The sequence below is a fragment of the Rhineura floridana genome, chromosome 8 (assembly GCF_030035675.1).
Source record: "Rhineura floridana isolate rRhiFlo1 chromosome 8, rRhiFlo1.hap2, whole genome shotgun sequence".
Classification (NCBI taxonomy): Eukaryota; Metazoa; Chordata; class Lepidosauria; order Squamata; family Rhineuridae; genus Rhineura; species Rhineura floridana.
In genome coordinates, this window is record NC_084487.1 from 25,489,519 (window position 1) to 25,505,190 (window position 15,672).

The 15,672-nt window shown below is 43.7% G+C and overlaps 1 protein-coding gene across 8 annotated transcripts in view; it reads right to left on the reverse strand.

Annotated features, from left to right (window-relative positions):
- ERC1 (ELKS/RAB6-interacting/CAST family member 1) overlaps positions 1–15,672 on the reverse strand; it is a 319,311-nt gene that overhangs the window by 139,618 nt on the left and 164,021 nt on the right. For all 8 annotated transcript variants that reach the window (XM_061638638.1, XM_061638637.1, XM_061638636.1 and 5 more), the window contains one exon: positions 13,585–13,745. In XM_061638638.1, coding sequence (XP_061494622.1) covers positions 13,585–13,745 — 161 coding nt within the window. The remainder of the gene's footprint in view (positions 1–13,584; positions 13,746–15,672) is intronic.

Genomic DNA, 15,672 nt, shown 5'->3' on the forward strand with positions numbered 1-15,672 from the left:
TACACATGCACATTTATCTCCATCACATTCAGGCAAGCAAGAAGCATTAGAGTTCAAGGACATATTCCAGGCAAGCAGAGACACTTGAGTATTATTTTATGAATATTTTAAATAAATCATATTGAGATGTTCTGTATTTACGTTTCTACTGTTTTGCGCCCCCTCCAGCACCCTCACCTAAAATTGGTGGTTATCGTCTGCACTTATCCCAAATGACCATACACCTGTGAATGATGAATGAAAGGGTACATTCCACAGCATAATAAAATGCACCTATCAATCACATTACATCAAATTATACAGAGTTTCCCCCCCAAAATATATACCCATTTCTTATCACACTCCTTCCTCTGTTTCAGATTATTAAAACAGCACGGAGACCTTCAATATAAGGTCTGCTGTCCATACCGATGTTTACCCTATAATTGATGGAAAATGCCAAAGAAGTTACTCCACACATGGAATGTCACAATTGCTGCTTGCCAATGAATTAAACCAAATGCAAAAAATTCTTAATATTTCACACTGTGTATTTTATTTGTTCTTTTAGCAAGTTTTATATATAGCTTCATCAAAATAACATGAGGGACAACCAACTGTGCACCTCTGGATGATCGAGCTGGGCTATAAGGGCTCAGGTGGTCCTTAATATTCTGGACCCAAGATGTTCAGGGCTTTTATACCTATTAACACAATAACCTTGACACTGGCTTGGGCAGCCAGTGCAGATGTTTTACCAGGAGCGTCACATGCTGTTGGCCATCTGCCCCATCAGAAGTCTAGCTGTTGCATTCTGTACCAGTGGGAGCTTCTGGACCAGGCCCAAGGGCAGCCCCACATTGAGTGCATTGCAGTAATCCAGTCTTGAGCTTATTAATGCATGGACTACAGAGTGGCCAAGCTATCCCAATCCAGATATGGCTGTAGCTGGTGTCAAAGCTGGTAGAAGGCACTCCTAGCCACAGAGGGGCCTGTAGTGATAAAGATGTATGCAGGAGTACCCCCAAGAAATGGACCATTGGTCTCACCTGAAGGGTGATTTTCCTATGAGTCCGGCCATCACAGCGGGTATTAGCTCCACCTATCGTGCGAAGGCAAGAATGTCTTTGAAGTCAAGACTAGGGGCGTCAGGCCCCTCCCACTCTCCAGTTCATTCGCAGCGAGTCTAAGGAGAGATATCTAAAAATACAAGAACAAGGCCAACAGGCCTGGCAACAGGAAAATAACACAATAGTACCATGCATAGTAACATGACTCCAACATAGCGGTATAACAGAACTAGAAGTCTTGACTTCACTTTTAAATTTAAATATAATAGCGTAACAGTAATATAGAACACATTAGAAAATATATAGTCATCCTCCAACTGGGAGGGTCGTGATGTCCGGACTCATAGGAAAATCACCCTTCAGGTGAGACCAATGGTCCATTTTCCCTATGAGTCCGGCCATCACAGCGGGATGTACCAAAGCAGCCCATACAGGGTGGGACCGGATGCTAATCCTCATTAAGAACCTGTTGCAACACTCGTCTGCCAAAAGATGCGTCAGCAGTGGCATAGCGATCAATTTTATAATGCCTTATAAACGAGTGTGGGGTAGACCAGACTGCAGCCCTACAAATATCGGCAACAGGACCATTAGTGGCAAAAGCAGCCGAAGTGGCAGCTGACCTGGTAGAATGAGCCGTTATACTAGCTGGAACTAACAGCTTCAGAGACTCATATGCTAAAGTAATACATGCCCTCTACCAACGGGATAAGGTAGGATTGGATACTTTATGCCCCATAAACCTTGCATGAAAGGATACAAACAGAGACTCCGTTCGTCGAATCTCTTGGGTCCTAGACAGGTAGGACTTGAGAGCCCTCCAGACATCTAACGAACGCCAAGACTTCTCGAGAGGATGGGTAGGATTCGGGCAACAGGAAGGCAAAACAATATCCTGGTTGCAATGAAAAACTGAATCGACCTTGGGACGAAAGGAAGGATCAGTCTTCAGCACAACAGAGTCCTTATGGAAGACGCAGAGGTGTCGAGCAGAAGACAATGCGCCCAACTCCGAAACGCGTCTGGCAGATGTGATTGCGATCAGAAACAAGACCTTGAAGGACAGCATACGTAGGGGCACAGTCCTGATGGGTTCAAACAGAGGGCGTTGCAAAACCTGCAGAACTTTCGGCAAACTCCATGAGGGAAACCGATGGACAACAGCCGGAGAGCGAAGGGCGACTCCCCTCAAAAAACGTTTGATGAACGGATGTGAGGAAATAGGAGCTCCAGGGGAGGACACTGAGAGAATGGACGACAGAGTGGACGCATGTCGACGTAGAGTGTTGGGTCGAAGTCCCATCATAAAGCCGCTTTGGAGAAATTGCAGCACCTGATGCACAGTGGCCTGGGATGGATCATGGTGGTGGGACTGACACCACTTGGAGAAAGCCACCCAGGTATGTTGATAAATACGAGTAGTGGATGGTCTTCTCGAGGCCAAAATAATATCAATCACAGCGTCAGACAGTCCAGCTGACCTCAAATGTCCCCGTTCAAACGCCATGCTGTTAGATTGAGCCAAGTAGGGTCCTGGTGCAGTACTGGACCCTGGGATAGGAGGTCTGGCCTGATTGGAAGTGTCCAAGGATCCATCATCGACATTGCCAAAAGATCTGAGAACCACGGTCGGCGTGGCCAAAATGGTGCTATCAGAACCAGCTGTGCCCTCTCGGCTCACGCCTTCCTCAAGGTTTTGGCTAACAATGGTATGGGAGGAAAGGCGTACAAGAGACTGTCTGGCTACGGTATTGTCAGAGCATCCATTGCTTCCGCTGTTGAATCCAGGTATCGGGCAAGGTACCTGGGAAGCTGGCAATTGCGACTGGAGGCAAACAGGTCGATTGAGCATTCGCCGAACCGACTCTGAAGACGATGGAAAATGGTTGAGTGAAGTTTCCATTCCCCCGGAAACACCTGTTGTCTGCTGAGCCAGTCTGCTGTCACATTCCAAATCCGTCTGAGATGTTCTGCTTTCAGGGATTGTAGATGTTGTTCTGCACAGACGAAGGTGAGGGAGGGTAAGTCCTGCAGAGGACGAGACCTGGTGCCCCCCTGTCTGTTCAAATGTGATTTTACACGCGTGTTGTCCGTTCGAATGAGGACATGGTCCAAAGGGAACAGAGACTGAAAATGAATTAGAGCTAAATGTACAGCTTTTAGCTCCAGCCAGTTGATGCTTTGAGTCTGCTCCGTGGTGGACCAAACCCCCTGAACGTACTGGGAGTTGCAGTGGGCTCCCCAGTCTATGAGGCTGGCATCTGTGGTTACAACAGATCTGTGTGGTTCTCTGAACAGCGTGCCCTTGGAGAGGTGTTGGGACCTCGTCCACCAGCGGAATGATAGGCGCAGTGCGGGGATCAAGCGAACTTTGCAATGGTTGGAGCTGGCAATGTCCTGTTGAAAGGGCAGTAAAGTCCATTGCAGATGCCGAGTGTGGGCTCGAGCCCATGGCACAATATGGATTGTAGAAATGAACATTCCGAGCGCCCTGGCTAGAAGCATGACGTCTGCAGATGTTTGTTACATCAGGGACCTTGCGATGCTTGTGATGGCAGTGATGCGATCTGGAGCCAGGAATACCATTGCCTGCAGGGTATCCAACATTGCCCCTAGATGTAGTAGGCGTTGGGTTGGTTAGGGATGGCTTTTGTCGACGTTGACAAGCCAGCCGTAGGTCTCTGCCCTGGAAGCGTCGGTTCCAGGAGCCCCTGGATGAATTGGGGTCATAGAATCTGACATTGTGGCCTCGTCCTCCTGGCCGCGTTCCTCGAAAGGGCTGGTTAGTAAGGAAGGAAGGAAAGCGCCTGGAAGGCCTATGGTCGATGTTCTGGACAATGGCCAGAACTGGTTTGTGGGCGTCTTTGGGATCAACCAGCACTGCCTTTAGAGCTTCCTCGCCGAAGAGTAACGATCCGGAGTAAGGAGACCTGGCCAGATTCATTCTGGCCGCTGAATCAGCCTGCCAGTGGCGAAGCCAGAGGGTCCCTCGAGCGACTATCTGAGCCGTCATGGCTCGTGCCCCCAAATGAGTGGCATCCAAGGTGGCATCGGGCACAAAAGCTGCTGTCTTACACAACTGTACCAGTGACCTTCTGAGGGCGACAGGATCAGGGTTAGTGTCCTCTAGAAGACCATCCAGCCACATCATAGCTGCTCTGTAGAAAATGGAGGCTGAAGCGGAGGCACGCGTGGATAGGGCAGTGGCCTCGTGGTTTTTGCGGAGGGTGAAGTCTATTCGACGCTCAGTAGTGTCCTTTAGTTGGGATTCCCCTTCCCTGGGCAAAAGGGATCGTGAAACGAGGCGAGCGATTGGTTCGTCTATGCCAGGGGCGTGTAACTTGGTGGCAAAGTCCGGAGCTAGGGCGTAAAGCCTGTCAGCCAGGTTCTGGAAGTGGCGAGATTGAAATGGTTGAGCCCAGTCTTCAGATAACAATTTGGCAATTGGGTCCGGCACCGGGATGTAGTGTTCAATAAGTGCAGGAGATTTGAGAACCTTGGCACCTTTGATGGCTGGTGCGGAAGAAGTTGAAGGCGCAGTCTGTAGACCAAGGGTATTAACTACCCTGCGTGCCAGGGGCTGATAGTCTGAGGCATTAAACAAGCGATACGATGTATCCTCCTCATGATCTGAATCGTCGCTCCAGTCATCTCCTTCAACGTGGTCAGTGAAGGTTGACTCCTCCGCATACGAGGGTTCGTCAATACATCTGCCTCTGGCTATATCGAAGGGATTTGGTGAGCAGGAAGGATGAGCTTCATGACATGCACGTTGGTCCATGTTGAGTTGAGGTATGGCCGGAACTTGTGGTAGTGACTGCATTTGGGTGATAAATGCCAGCATGGCTTGAAGATGGGAGAAGAAATCAGGGGACAGCTGCAGCCCGGTTGTGGCAGATGTTTGTGCCTGAGCCGGTATTGGAGCAGATGTTTGGGGCGGTAAAACGGAGGGAGGCTGGTTAGGTGAAAGCTGAGTGGAAAAGCCAGCAAAAACCTCCTCGTCAGAGAAAGCAGCAGGGGAATGAAGTATATCGTTTATGTGTGCCTGAGTTGCTGTGGTAGTGGTGGTGGTTGGCACAGAGGCATAGCATGGTCGCTTTGGTTTGTTATGGCTGGAAATATGTTTTGTCTTAGCCATTACTTTAACATGCTTAGACTTAGTCACCTTGGAGTGTTGTGGCTGGGCTGTTTGTGACATGCCTGGCTGATCTGGCATCATATTGGCTGATTGCGACATGCCTGGCTGTTCTGCCATCTTATATTAACTTGGGTGCAGTACACTGCCACGGAGGGGGCAGGATGTAAAGACCCGAACTGGCACACCGTACGACCACGGAGGGGGTAGAATACACTGGCAGATGGCTAAGTGCACTGCCACAGAGGGGGCAGAATGCACTGTGGTATCAGCGTTAGTATAATATAGGCTGTATTTTAGGTTTGGTACACGGCCACAGAGGGGGCAGGATGTACAAAATATAGTTCAGATTAGTGCTGTAGGCTGGATTTCAGGCGTGGTACACGGCCACAGAAGGAGCAGGATGTACTGAATATAATTCGGATTTAGTACAAGTCAGCACTGATATTAAGGCTCCAGCCTTGATGATACTGAATATAATTCAAATTTATTACCAGTCAGCCACTGATATTAAAGCTCCAGCCTTGATAATACTGAATATAATTCAGATTCAGTACAAGTCAGCCACTGAAATTAAAGCTCCAGCCTTGATAATACTGAATATAATTCAGATTTAGTACAAGTCAGCCACTGATATTAAAGCTTCAGCCTTGATAATACTGAATATAATTCAGATTTAGTACAGGTCAGCCACTGATATTAAAGCTCTAGCCTTGATAATACTGAAAATAATTCAGTTAGTAGAAGTCAGCTACTGATATTAAAGCTCCAGCCTTGATGATATTGAATATAATTCAAATTTAGTACAAGTCAGCCACTGATCTTAAAGCTCCAGCCTTGATAATACTGAATATAATTCAGATTTAGTACGAGTCAGCCACTGATATTAAAGCTCCAGTCTTGATAATACTGAATATAATTCAGATTTAGTACAGGTCAGCCACTGATTTAAAGCTCCAGCCTTGATGGTACTGAATATAATTCAAATTTAGTACAAGTCAGCCACTGTATTAAAACTCCAGCCTTGATGATACAGTCACAGTAATTTTGTGTGTGAGGAAGCCCTGTGTAACTCTGTCTACAACACACATACAGATAGCTTGCAGGGAAGGTATCCAATGGTTAATAAAGGGGTAACAAAAAAGGCGGGAAATTTGAATTCAACAAAAATGGCGGGAAAAATGATCTAAAAATGGAGGAGAAAGACAGAGCAATGGCGGCCGTCTGGTAACAAACTGGGGGAAGGGTAGCTCAGCACAGCCTCGCAGGGGGAGCCGCGGGGCTGATAGCCGCACTAGCGGCTCCAAGAAAACCCCCAAGAAGAAAGAGCAGATAGAAGCCTGCGCGGGATAAGGCAGCAGTAGGCAAGCCGCTGCCGCCGCCGGGAGCAGGACTCTCCGCGGCGAAATCAAAGTGCCGAGAGAAGCCTGTGAGGGATGAGGCAGCAGGAGGCAAGTCGCTGCCGCCGCCGGGAGCAGAACTCTCCGCGGCGAAATTAAAGTGCTGAGAGAAGCCTGTGAGGGATGAGGCAGCAGGAGGCAAGTCGCTGCCGCCGCCGGGAGCAGGGCTCTCCGCGGCGAAATTAAAGTTGCGGAGAGAGAGCCGGATCACCAGGCTCTAGGGAGGCAGAACCCCGGCAGGTAAAAAAAGGTTGGCAAAAAGGCAGGGAGCCACAGCCGCAGGCTCCCGCCTGGGAGAGAACCGCAGCCGCGATCTCTCCAAGGGCTCCACAGAGCGTGGCTTGAGACAGGGAAAAACCGCTACGGGAGAGAAAGAGTTGGATCTCCCGAAGCTCAAAACGGTCCTCAAACAAACAAGAGAATAAACGAAAAACAAAAGGTTAAAGACCAATCAGGGAGAACCTCAGCCGCGGTCTCTGAGGAAAGAACCTCAAACAAGCAACAGAGATAAATGACATTTAAACACAAAGTAAACAAATACGAAAACAACTTAGCTAAATTCTACGCTATAGGATCTCAATGATAGGATTTCAATCTTGTTCGCAGGAAGGCAAGAATGAACTGGAGAGTGGGAGGGGCCTGACGCCCCTAGTCTTGACTTCAAAGACATTCTTGCCTTCGCACGATAGGTGGAGCTAATACCCGCTGTGATGGCCGGACTCATAGGGAAAATGTACCTGCTCCTTCAGAGGGAGTGCAACCCTATCGAAAACAGATAATTGGCCTATTTTCCAGACACTGGAACCACCTTTTCCCAATCCTCACCTCCCTCCAACAGCAAAAAGGCAAAAATAGAGTTCTACACCTGGGAAAACAACAAAAGGGAAGAAGACGTATGGCCCAGATAAGGTAACTATTTAGGACTGAGCTGAAATAGTTAAAGCAAAAATAGAATCTGGTTAGTCACTGAAGTTTAAAAACGTAAGTGCAAATGCAGTCTCGACCTCCCAGACAAATCACACTTTCCCCAAAGCTCCTTTACATATAAAGGCTGGCATAAAGAAGGAAATGTGCCCGCATAGAGTGCACTCTTCAGACCTCCAGCAACAGTACCAATAATAGTATTCCAGTACTCTAAACGCAAAAATAAATGCATTCAAGCAGATGGGATTTTTCAAGCAGATTTCTATAAGCATTTTATAATCTAATAATATAAGAGGAAAAATGACCCTGAAGTTGTGTAAACCTGACTGGAATGCAGACATCTGTTCTGGTTAAAATGTTTCCTGACTAGGGTCCTCCATCCCACTTTAAATATTTATAGTTTTTAACTAGATTAAAACATTATAAGAAGGGTTTTATTCTCAAGAACCTGTGACTAGAATTGATGTGCCAGCTTTTTCCAGTATTGCCCTAAAATGAGAACTTAGTTTTACAGCACTGCTCCACTGTTCATAGACATCCTTGTAGAAAACAGAACCAGAAAGAGGACAGTGGTGGGAAGAGAGAGACAGACTCCCCTGAAATTGCATGAAAACAAGAATATAGTATACCTAAATCCTCAGGAAGTGATTGGCAGAAAGAACCTCCTTTCCCAACTCCTCCCTATGACATTAACAGCCTGAGCAATTACTGAGTGGAACAAACCCTTTTAACACCACCTGGTTCAGTTTTTCAGCAGTTGGTCTTGCTCCCAAGTCTGTCATGGCTCATTTAGATAGCATAGTGCATTCTCTCTACAGGACTATTCTCAGGGACCGTGGAGATCAAAACATAATGAGATACAGAGATTTTTATCCATTTTCAGACCAGATGGAGTTAAAAAGCAAATGATCTGGACTAAATATGTACACTTTACTAACAACTAAAGAAAAATGTGTTGGAGAGAAATCTGTCCAGGCTGATGAAAGGAAATCTTATTTATATGCACTTTATTTAAAGATCACATTTCCCTATTGTACGTCACTATTAATGCTATATAGACTCACTAATAGGCAAAAAAACCTTGCGGTTTAAGAACATACCGATAGCCAACAGATATTTCTATCACTCTTTAAAAAGCAGGAAAATTGGGAAGCTATAGTGAATGCACCAGGGGAGCAGGAGACCTGACCTCCTCTCTGAGATATTGTACTACCCTACAAATTTGTCAAAATGCCAACACAATTTGGGTTGGTCTTTCACAGTCCAATCCACTTCCTGTGTAGCTTGGAAGAATTTGGTAACGTGCCTCTGAGGGGAAGGAGGAGATTGGAAGGGGATGGGGAGGGGGGGAGGAGGAGGGCTGGTTTGATCTTTTGCATACTTTTTGAGTTCAATTGGATTTATTTCTGTGCAATCATGTTTGGAAATGGACTGCCTTCAAGTTGATCCCAACTTATGGTAATCCTATGAATAGGGTTTTCATGGTAAACAGTATTCAGAGGTGGTTTTACCATTGCCTTCCTCTGAGGCTGAGAGGCAGTGACTGGCCCAAGGTCACCCAGTGAGCTTCATGGCTGTGTGGGGATTGAAGCCCTGGTCTACCAGGTAGTAGTCCAACACTGACCTGGGGGAGGGTCAGGGAGGATAGGAGGAGGGGTACGGGAGGAGATTGGGTGGGTGGGCACTGAGAGAAGGGAAGCCCCTTTCCTTTCCAAAAGAAAAACATTGTGAACAGTATCATTGCTTCCCCCACCTTTTTATTCTACAGCAGGCACATGTAGCCTCCCACCCAAATTTAAACCAAAGCTGTCCCTGGCCACATCCACACCAGGCCTTTATTTCACTTTCGACAGTCATGACGTCTCTCAAAGAATCCTGGGAAGTGTAGTTAGTGAAGGGTGCTGAGAGTTCCTAGGAGATGCCCTGTTCCACTCACAGACCTTCAATCAGAGTGGCTGACTGTTAAACCAGTCTGGCCACTGGAGCTCTGTCAGTGGAATAGGAGTCTCCTCTCAAACTGTCGAAAGTGAAATCAAAGTCTGGTGTGGGTGTGGCCCCCTGATTAGGCAAGCCCAGCAGCTGTGAGTCTGGCTTTTAGAACACTGACAGTTGGTTCTTACTGAGTATGCCCAACACTATCATTCAATTCAATGCAAATTTTCTTAAATTAATTAAAAATCAGCCAGGCATTTTAACTTTTAAAGTGCAGAAGATGAAGGTCAGAGTATGGGGCAAGGTCAGTAGTAGGATTATAGGCACTCTGTGAACATGGCTGATTTTTAATGAATTTCAACAGATTATGAGAACTCTGACAGAAAAAAGTCCAAAAGGGCTCTGGGTTTTTCTCTCTCTCTTTTTAGACTTTGAACTCTCTATTCTCTCTGACTGTTTTGTGTATCGCCATGAAAATTGAGAGGGTTGTTAAGCAAGCGTTTCTGAGTTCAGGACTATCAGTTTTGTAAGGTTTTGTTTTGAAATGAGCTTATGGGAAACATCAGAATGGCTTGGGGGTATTTTTAATTTAATATTCCGGAATGTGAAAAATCCATGCTGGCTATAGTATACAGCCATTCTCGTGGCTGTATAATTCATATTCACAGCATAACTCCTTGGACTAGAAGAGTAGGTTGTCAAGCTGTCACTGGCCTGATTTGTACAACATGGTATAGCTTTGCTTATGGGTTACTAGAACTGCACAAACATCCTGGCTCCTGGTGCAGAGGTTGCACTCACTTTGCGCTCCTCCTGGTTGTTTTAGCTCAGCAGACCAGTAAAGCCAAGGTTTGGCTCAGTGTGTCATCCAAATCCAGGCTTGTGATTAAGCTCTTTCTTCCTTAACCACAAGCTGTGGCCAAGAACAAACCTTGGATACAGCTCATGGTTAAGCCGCAGAGAACTTAACCATGAGCTGACAGCTTAACCATTAGCCCATATTCAGATGACATGCTGAGCCAAACTTTGGCTTAGCTGCTGTGCTGAGATAAAAGAAAAAGGGAGGAGCAAAGCAGTCACAATCTTCTCCCCGGGAGCCTGTATATTCACACTAACCTATAGAGTTAGTATTATGGGGGAACACGCCCACTATTGTATGTTTTAATATTTGACTGCCATGACACCTACCATTTTCATCATCTCCCAATCTCAGTAGCACTGAACTTCAGTGATAAGATGATTGTCTGCAGGAGAAATAGTGGTTTTTAAAGAAAAAAGTTGAACTGGAAAAACCAGACAGCATTATCTTTTAAAATTAAGCAAATTGCAAACAAAATTTGAATTTTTCCATAAAATATTCTAAAGTTCTTTAAAACTGAGATAATTATCAGAAGTGTGAGTTTTCATGCTTTAAAATAGCAATCCTGCTCTTAGTATAAGAACATGCAAAGTGTAATGATGCAGTGGTTGGCAACTGTACAAACCATCAATTTGCTAAGACATGTATTTTATTGATCAGGTCTTCATTTGTGAAATGTTAAAATTATCTCCAGCAGCAGTATTATTACAGCAAAAAAATGCATGAACTGTAAAAGCAATGAGAATAGAAGTAACTTCCAGAAAAATAGAAGTGGTGTTTAGCAGTGCTCGAACACACCAGCTTTGACAAAAGACCAGAGAGCAAGTAGACAATATATTTTCAGACTTTTACAAGTTAACGTGCATGAATAAGAAAAGCTTTGATGTAATAATGTGTGGTTGTGGTTACTTAAGTACTGTGGGCATTTGTGGTTACTCAAATCTATTTCAAAAGATTTGCAATGCCTTTCATTCCCACAGTGTAATTCAGATTCTCTTCAAATCAAGCACAAAAGGATTGACAAAAGTTGGTTAACATTTAAGAGGCACTACCTTCCCAACCAATGAAAAATTATACTTGATACTTGTGATACGGTGGGAAAGGCTTCTTGAGTGGACTCCCAGACCAAACTGGAAGAACATGCAACCCCTTAACCTTAAACTGAAAGAAAACACAGAAACTGCACCCCTTGTGCAGGAGTTAACCATAACCTGCAAGGAATATATAACTGTAAAAGCAGAAGAAACAGACCATAACAATGAAGAGACAGGTAGGAACTAACTCAGGAGGTCCTACTTATCTCTCCTACATGTACGGCTCTTACAGATTAAGCACTAGAGCAGCCTTTCCCAACCAGTGTGCCTCCAGATGTTGTTGGACCACAATTCCCATCTTTCCTGACCATTGGCAATGCTGGCTGAGGCTGATGGGAGCTGTGGTCCAACAACATCTGGAGGCACACTGGTTGGGAAAGGCTGCACTAGAGGGTAGAAACAATTGCATTAAGAACAATTATAGCCTCACCCAGTCTTCTACACTCACTACCAATTTAAATTGAAACAGAATTGATTCACTCATTCCCTACCCTTACAGCATTTATAGGTTTATTAAAAGAAACAATACACACATGCCAACCCCCTGCATAAGCCAGATGAAGTGTTTGGTTTTAAATCTCACTTTTATAGATTACAATAACCCTTCAAATTACACATCTGTTGACTCTAAACTTTCACAGAATACAAGAACCAAGTTGAAGCTGAATAAGTGCCTTAATGTGTCGTATACTATGGTCCTTACTGGCAGAGGTTAGGAAACTCCAGTTGATCCATACCTATTGTTTATTCTGGTACTTGACATTTTAACTCACTCTAGTACAAGAGGATAACAGAAAAACACAAACGTATAACTTATTTCTCAGTAACGCAATCATGTTCACTTCCACTCAGATTGGTTGTGGTCATTGAACACGAGCCCAAACAGAAAGGTCTTAATGTTTCTAAAATATTTTGGGCCCAGGTGTGGGAATGCATTTGAGACTCAGCTGTACAACTATTTCCCAATAGTAACTAACTAGTTAACAACAGGTTTTCACTGAAGAGACATGATTTTATTAAATGCTCCAGAGTTCCAAGTTCTAAAACATTCCAGGATATACAACACAACATGCATATATGTATACATTTTAATGAGAAGGTTTGGCAGAGCAGTTTGGCAGACAAATACAATGGTAGAGAACTGATTATAAAGCCTATCTCAAGTTGCTTTGGATTCCAGCATTAATAGTTATTCTCCCCTTTCTCTTCACAAACCAACTTTCAAGGCAAGCAAATGTATAGCTCTATAGTTTTTTTTCCATTAAAAAAAAAACTAAGAACAGCAGACTCTTAGTGTCCTAGTGCCAGGTATCAGATTGTTGATTATAAAGTTTGTAGTTTAAAGAAATTCATGCTCCATCTCTGAGACACAAAAACCTTTTTTCCATTGTGCATGAGCTGTTCTTTTCTATCTTAATTTTTGCCCCCCTTCCTTGCTCAACCTGCTGGTGCCAGTGAGCAGGTCCCCTCCTGAGGGGAATGTTGAGGAGGGGGGTCCAGCTGCCCTCACCTCAGACATGTAGGCTGTGGCATCGGCAATCTCAACAAGTCCTCACTTTCCCTCTGAGGAGGAGCGCTTGTCTGCGCATGTACTCTCTTCACAGTGACACTCAGTCCACGCAAGTAGGGTGCCCATTCATCCTTACTTAAGGTTGGTAGGAGGGTGTGTCTAGTTGTTGCAACAATGTCTTAGTGCAGTGTAGTCATTCCTTGTTAATCCTAGTAATGATGCTGAATCCTGGGTAACCTGATTCATGAAGTGCTCTGAACTGAAACTTTCTATTAAAACTACTAAAGAAAAGCACATCTCTGTGTTCATGTCTGACTCCAGTGGGTTTGGACAGGGCATTTTATAGAGTTTGTGCCTTAAATGCCTTTGTCTTGTCTATACATGCATTTGATAATTTATTTCAAAGATCTCCCACAATAATCTCAGCGGGGATGCGGGAGAAGCACTAATACAAAAGTAGTATCCATTTACAGGAATGTACATGAATGCATAAGGTGGTGGCGGCAGTTGGGGGAGGAATTTTCTCCTGTATTCCTATACACTAACCAGAGCTAGTCTTTTAAATCGGAGAAGCAAGCAATGATTCCTGTGATGAAGAAACACTTTCAAACAGAATTTAACGTAAAACCTGGAAGACAGAGTAAAAGCCTAAAAGAAATATAAAGTGAAACAAAGACATACTTCATCTCTAGGACCTCCTCCAAATGTTTCCTCCTCTCAGCCCGCAAGTTGGTCAAGTGTGTTTCCTTCTCAGCCAGAGACTGCTGGGTAGATGACAGCTTTGCTTTCATAGATTCCAGTTCTTGTTTTACTTTCTCCATAGCCATCATCAACTCTTCCACCTAAGAAGTTTGTGAATGATAAAAGGGAAAGTAGAAAGTATGTGATTAAAAAAACACACTTTGCAATGAACCAAAGCTCCTGAATGATGGGATAAATTACTGAGGTGATCAATTTAGCCTTCCATTTAGTATTTCTCTGAATTTGAGTCCTAATCCATATTTTAAAGGAAAAAATGCGTTAATATTTTTATGAATTAAGAGACTAGACACACCTTTATTGCACACATGGTTGTCTATTTTTGTGCCTTCCCTTATACTTCACCTGCCTTTATGCCTTGCTACAGTTTACAGGTTAACATAACAAAACTTTAACTACAGACCAATATTCTTAATTTCAACATCTCCACAATATTGTAAAAAGCACCACAAGACAGAATACATCAAGTACCTTTTTAGTATGCATTGCAAGAACTTCTACTGAACCTTCTTACTCATAATATGTCTAAGTCATAAACACAGCCAGAGTAGTAATTATAAGGTGACCATGTGATAAACCAACATCCCATTGGCAGATTCTGTATTCAAAGCTACAGCACTATCACATCCTGCTTGCCTGTCAGTTTGGGATACTATGAAATGTCACCTTGTTTGCAAAGGCTGAATAAAAGATTCAGCTCCTCAATATTAAGGAATAAAGTTTCTCCGAGCCCAATATTATGGCTACTTTTTAAGTTAGGTACAGAAGTGTTGCCTCAGTCTCTTTCTCCCCTAAAACAGAAGATGCTCTATAAATTGTTATACTTAGTAACTTAAAAAGCTTCAGCTATGGTGCGGTATATAAATGTAATAAATAAATAAACAAATAAATAAATAAAAACACAACTAGAACAGTTTTTTTGGGGGGGTCCATAAATTCCTGAGGATTTTTTCTAAGCACAACATAAAGTTGAGTCTATTTTGGAGCAGAACACAAAGTTGAGTCTACAAGTTTGGGCTCAAATATGTACTTTAACTGCCGAAGATGCATAGCACAGCAAAGTAGTATATTGTGTGAAGTGCCAAGCACATCCAGATGGTTTCCTTAAAATCATAAGCTAATAAACCTAGAAAAAACACTAGAAAAGACAATATTGCTGGGAAAAACAGAAGGGAGTAGAAAAAGAGGAAGGCCAAACAAGAGATGGATTGATTCCATAAAGAAAGCCACAGACCTGAACTTACAAGATCTGAACAGGGAGGTTCATGACAGATGCTCTTGGAGGTCACTGATTCATAGGGTCACCATAAGTCGTAGCCGACTTGAAGGCACATAACAATAAACCTTTACATAGGTACACTAAAAATGAATTATAGTTTCATCGAAGATCCAGTATTTCTAAGAAAGTGTTAGAATTTTTTAGATGCTGTCAAATCTTACTGCCAATACATTTTTTCAACTGCTTCTGTCCTAAGAACATAAAGAACACCCAACTTTCACATCAGTACTGAAGAACCACTAACACAAGAACAAACTTTGGTTACTGCTCGTAGTATGAGAGAAACAAACCACAAGTCCAGGTTACTGCATGCCAGACTTTGACTTATTTCCTGGCAACAACAGGGGTGGGGGAGTGGAGTAAGAATTTTCAGCAGCATGACCTAGCATGCTGCATGTTTATGTTTGACAACAGTTTTTAACTAAATGATGTGCGAACCAGGGCAAAGAAATCTATGCCTGTGTTACTAGATTATCCAAGTCTACATTTGTAGAACCATATAGTAACCCAGTATCTTGAGGAAATAGCAAAGAGTACAGTGGGACAGGCTAGAGTAATTTAAAGCAGTACTTCAGCAGATTTTGAAAGGTATATTGAAAATTAAACACTTTGGACAATACAATTAAAATAACATTCAAGCAAAAAGAAAAAGGGAAAGTTAAAATAGGGAAAGAGAGATGGGTTAAGGGGTTTTGATCATACAAGCTGGAAATACAAATATACTGGGCTGT